At 37.0% G+C, this 5,461-nt stretch overlaps 1 protein-coding gene across 2 annotated transcripts in view; it reads right to left on the bottom strand.

Annotated features, from left to right (window-relative positions):
• LOC140940874 (autophagy-related protein 13-like) overlaps nt 1-4,744 on the bottom strand; it is a 16,051-nt gene extending 11,307 nt beyond the window's left edge. For both annotated transcript variants that reach the window (XM_073389839.1, XM_073389840.1), the window contains exons 1-4: nt 4,557-4,744; nt 2,642-2,722; nt 1,836-1,955; nt 535-722 (exon numbers count right to left, since the gene is read on the bottom strand). In XM_073389839.1, coding sequence (XP_073245940.1) covers nt 535-722; nt 1,836-1,955; nt 2,642-2,722; nt 4,557-4,643 — 476 coding nt within the window. In that variant the 5' untranslated portion in view covers nt 4,644-4,744. The remainder of the gene's footprint in view (nt 1-534; nt 723-1,835; nt 1,956-2,641; nt 2,723-4,556) is intronic.
• Between the last annotated feature and the right edge of the window lie 717 nt (nt 4,745-5,461).

Raw genomic sequence — 5,461 nt, 5'->3', positions numbered from 1 at the left:
CTGGATGGATGCTGCAGGCAGCAATTCCCTGCCCTAAATTTAATAATTAAACACCACCTAAAGACAGTTAAACTTACGAGCAATGAAGAGGAAAGTTGGAACTGTAAAAATACAAGCAACCACAGGAAGCCTGAGATAATGGGAGAGTGGGGAAGGGGTAACAACAAAAGAAATTGCTGACTGAGGAGGCATACATACATATATTAGGCATGATCTGCAGGTTCACGCGTTTAGCATAAAATTAAAGTTAATGTTGGCAAGCAATAACGTGCGAACCTGCAGATCACACCTAATATATGTAAATTTTAATGTTAAATCACACACACAAAGAAAAAACACAAGGCTTTGGTGGGCAAAGTTGGGCAGGGAAAAGCTGGCAAGGCTTGGATGGAACCAACCGACCAGATAACCCACTGGATAAGGGGCCTTGAGACATTAGAGCTAGGAGACAAAAAAAATTCTTGAATGCTGGCTTATCTAACCGAACAACAGAGTTTACTTACGAAATAATATCATCACTTTTTTATATCTTACTTGTAGCACATCATAAAATCCGTCCCTTGTTTCCGTGACAACTGATAAGCAGGTGTCACTCTTGTGACAGACACAAGAGATTTGAGTAGCATTCCAATTCTGTTGTAAACTGCGTATGTCACTTTGGCATTTGAATCAACCCTGTCATTCATACCAAGGCACCAAGTCTCTAAAACCATAGATTCTCCCTAAACAAGCAAGGAGTACAAAATATGAGCAACAGGTTCCTACACTTACAATTTATAGTGTTCTAAAGGTATTTTGGACCCATCATCATAAGCAATCTTTTATAACGACAGAATGATTTTTTGCAGATGACTCCCGTTGTTCCAAAGGTATGGCAAGAGTATAATCCATGGAAATGAATGGCAAGAAAACAGGTTAGTTTTCAGGATCACAAGAAAGAAACTACACCAAAATTTCATAGCAATTTTATAGCAATCTGACAAGAATAAAATCACTTTTAAGGCGATTGAGAAATATTGGTATGGCCTCTGAAAAAGTATATTAATTGAAACACCTTAACATACCCCAAAATATTCTAGAAAACTCTCTCCGAGGGCCTACAAATACACATCAATTTCTTAAACTATTTCTCTTTTCATTAGGTTGAATTTTATAGTAATGTTATTTCTTCTTACCTTGTGGACTAAATAAATAATAATTATAATAAATAACTTGACCAAATTAATGCCCAGGGCATCTATTTAATTTTAGGGTACCAAACAGGGGCATTTAATAGATAGGAGGCGTTTAAAAGAGAGAGGTGTTTATTCTCATAACTGTAACAAGCTCAATAAAACTAACATGCTTTTGGCAATTTTGGCAATAATATCAAGAGAGTTTAAAAATACTAGTATCGGAATATCCACTCCATCAATTGGTATCTAGACTGTCTAGAGATCCATATCACTCTTTCAAATACCAACATCGATGTCAGAATTCTCGCTCAGGGTTATTGTTCTGCCATCGTTAGACTATCCTTACTTTGAACTTGACATTAATCAAGATGAAATGCGTAAACCCTGGTTAATCAAGCAAGAAACCAATTGAAATGAACGATTTTGCTCCTTTAATTTTGCTAATTCCTAAGATTTTGGAGTAATTCTAATGGGGGGGACGTTTATTAGTCAAGAGAGGGGCGTCTAATACAATTTTAACAGTGTAGAGGGGGGATTTACTAGATAAGAGGCATTTATTTGGAAGTGGGCATTTATTAGCCTTAGGTCATTTCCGGTATTATAATTAAGTGTTGTTGTTATAAGTTGTTGCTACTGTAACGCTCACCCATTATTAATTACCTCGTTGGTTTTTAAAGATATCTCTACACACATGGGACTTTCTTTGGAGGGAAGTCTACCACTTGTCACTTTCTTAACTTCTGCAGCAACATCAGGATGATCATTTATAGCAAGATTGAACTGAAAGAATTTACATTTAACATAAATTAACTTATAAGGGAAAATACAGTTATGGTCAAATAAAAAGATCCAAAATAACAAAATAACAAAAATGCAAACACACATTGGGATGACCAAGAATCCACATTCCAGTGGAGTGGATTCATTATAGAAATCAAATCCAGATTCAAATTTGTTGCATTCTATGATTGGCCTCTTTCTCATTTTCTATCTCTTTCTCTGATTACAGATAAAAAATAGTACCTGCCATGAAAATACGTCGATGGAAACAAACCTTTTTATTTTCTCCATATCCTTCTCACACTAACAGTTGGGTTTTTCCTGTTTTGATTGTTTGTAAAAATTAATCCAAGTAAAGTGGGTGTACTGAGCCCACAACTGAAACACCTGTAACCATCCTTGCAGATCCACTTCCCAAGAGGTGATGGTCACACATGTATGCTCCACTGTATTAAAACTTTCAGTAAAACTAAATGTAAGACACAATGTACAGCATCTCAGCCTGGCTGTCATTTTTAAGGGCTGGGGGCCAGTGATTTAATCCCCTGGCCATTATGAATGTGACCCCCACCTACTTTTGTAGGAAAATAGAAGAAAAATAGAACCAATCAAAATCCCAAGCTGTTTAAATCCCTGTCTACTTCCATCATTTACTAGGCAACTTGACATCAGCCCTGGTAACTTACCCAGTCTTGTCCCATGGAATTGGGTTTGGACTTTGTATGGATCTTTTCTCCAAGACGTGACTGAACGATAACTTGTACAGCCTAAAAAAAGTATAGGAAAGAATGGACGGTGAAGTGAAAGAATCATTTATTATGTAAGCTGGAAAAAATATACAGTGAAACCTCTATTAAGCGGACAACTTCGGGACCTTCCCAAGTGTCCACTTAACAGAGGGTGTCCGCTTACTAGAGGTTTATAAGAATTGCACAATGTTTGTCGAAGATTAACATTCAATGGTTACTGTGCAAAGTGATAAAGTTCCATGTTGTTAACGAAGCTAAGGAATCTCCGCTGTACTTCATGCAAGACTTTCGGATGGACTCTGATCATGGATGAGGATCATACGGCCGGATATCGGTCTCCTCTACAGTTTATTGGCAGCTAATTATATTGATTTATCTTTATTAATTGACTACAGTAGAAATTTCAAGGATGTAATCCAAGACTGCTAATTGTCAATTCAGTCCGGTGGACTGGCACTCAAGATTTTTCATGAGATGAGTCTGAGGACTCACTATAACTATTTGTAACAAAATCACTGTGCAGGGTTCTCATTAATTTTTAAAGTAGACAGCTAGGATATAAAAGTAGGCGGCTTGGTAACTGAGTGCTGTAGGCAATTTCAAGCTATCACTCTCTCATTTTAGCCTATTTCCCCAAAAAGTAGACAGCTCAAACCTCCAAGTAGCCGGTTTTTTAGCCGGCTGCTGCCACTTAATGAGAACCCTGACTGTGCACATGCATAGCAAGAGTAATCTGATCATAGGAATTGCAGGTTATTATACATGTAGCATTTTGACCCTGAGGAAAGGGGATACTTTCATTATCAAGGGACCTTTTACATTTTGAAATTCACCAATCTGGGATTTTGGAGGCAAAGATGTTTTCTGGCAATTATTTTTTAGGGGGGAGTGGGAAGATGAAACCAGGATTGCAGATTTCACTGCAAGCGTTAATACTAAATGTTATGGTTTGAAAAATAGAAACTGGGGTTTTGGCTTTTTGGGGACTTTCCTTCCAACACAAAGGATTTTGGGGGGTTTTGATTATTGTCCCTATAGAGAAATCTTTGTTTACATCTTTTTTTTGCCTTGTCAGTAATCTATGCTTAATATCACTCTACGATCAAGGTAATGAGACTAAATCCACCAGGAAATTGAGTAATTTTCATTTTCAGTGGACAAAAACCTTGTACAGCAATATTAGCACTCTCTGAACATTTACGCCTGATAAATTGAATAGCTTAAGATAAATTCCTTTTCTCATAAATTCTACAAAGAATGCATGGCTCATTAACGTTTTGGTCACTCAATTTTGCAGTTTTAAATGGCTACAATTTCCTTTAAGATATTGAGCTTTGCAACTTGCTGAAATTGATAGACTTTATATGATTACCCGGAAAAAAAATTGGACTGCCGTAAAACTGCATAATATGCATTTATGACAAAATTAATGCAAACGTCATGGGACACAAAGACGTAAACATCCTGCAACTGTCATGAACTGTTTTCGTAACATCATATATTTCAAGCATTTTGCTGCGAAAATAAATACGCACAGTTTAGCGCATATTCCATTCTTTGCTATATGAAATACATACGTTGGATTTATAATTAATGCCATCCGCATTTGCCTTCTTGAACTATAAAGATTCTCTAAAGTCTGTGAGTTTTGCTAGATTCAATTATATAACAACATCATTTGGAAGCTATAAAATTGCCGGAACTGCTACAAATTGCATATTAGATATTCTTCCTTGGAAAGCCTTTGCTAGCCTATAAACCAACACATCAACATATGCGAATTTTAAGACAAGCTTAAGACATATGCATCATATTATGGCAAAGGACACGTAAGGTTTTGACGTGTACCTACCTTCAGCGAAAGAAATTTTAAGAACTTTTTCAGATCTTTTTCTTCTTGCACTCCGAGAGCCCTTGGGCTCTCCGCCATTTCAACCATTGACACAATTTTGATTTAATTTTACAAAAAACTCGAAGTAACCGTAGTGAATTTTCGAAACACAACAGGTTATTGGCGCTTGAGACAACCAGCTTCCGCCGCCATTATGAAAACAACAAAAAATCTAGTGCCAGTCTACTAACCGTGAGCTTTATAAAGGAAAGGGGAGGGGAGGGAGGAGCGTAATACTACAATTACTTCGTTTATTAACGTCTTAATTTTACCTTGCGTTATTTTCCTCACTTATACATTGTCCGTGACTGTGCTCACATGGTGGGTGGCTCCTCCTAAAATGTTCTGCAATTGGTATAGGATTTAATGGAGCCGAAACCAATTGTGGAATTGCACGCATTTTAGGCATCCTACTGATGAACAGTTGCGACACGTAGATATATATTTTAGCAACTAAGATAATTTGCAGTCTGTCTACTTTGAATTCGCATTTGAGCAAAACCTCTACAGTCCTACATTCCAGATTTCATCGCTATACAGGAGAACGCATGATAAGATTTCCCCAGATACAGTCAGAGGAAAGTTGAAAAATGGTTCTAGAAAGCAATAGATGTCTTATGGTCTAAATTATCACCAAATTGAATAAGAGAAGGGGTGGATCGGTACAGAAACATTAACACAGGTCGCAAGTGCAGGTCACTGTTGTTCTATTGATAAATAACCAAGATAGGCAGTTTCCCCTTAAGCTAAAACTCTATTTCGGATTGTGATTTATATTTCAAATTCATGGCCGTTAGCTTCTGATGAACTTTTAAAAATCCTCTGTTCTGACGGATTATATTAATGGGGTTCCGGAACCTCTCCCT

Source organism: Porites lutea, chromosome 6 (assembly GCF_958299795.1).
Source record: "Porites lutea chromosome 6, jaPorLute2.1, whole genome shotgun sequence".
Taxonomy (NCBI): domain Eukaryota; kingdom Metazoa; phylum Cnidaria; class Anthozoa; order Scleractinia; family Poritidae; genus Porites; species Porites lutea.
This window is presented reverse-complemented; position numbering and strand designations above follow the sequence as displayed.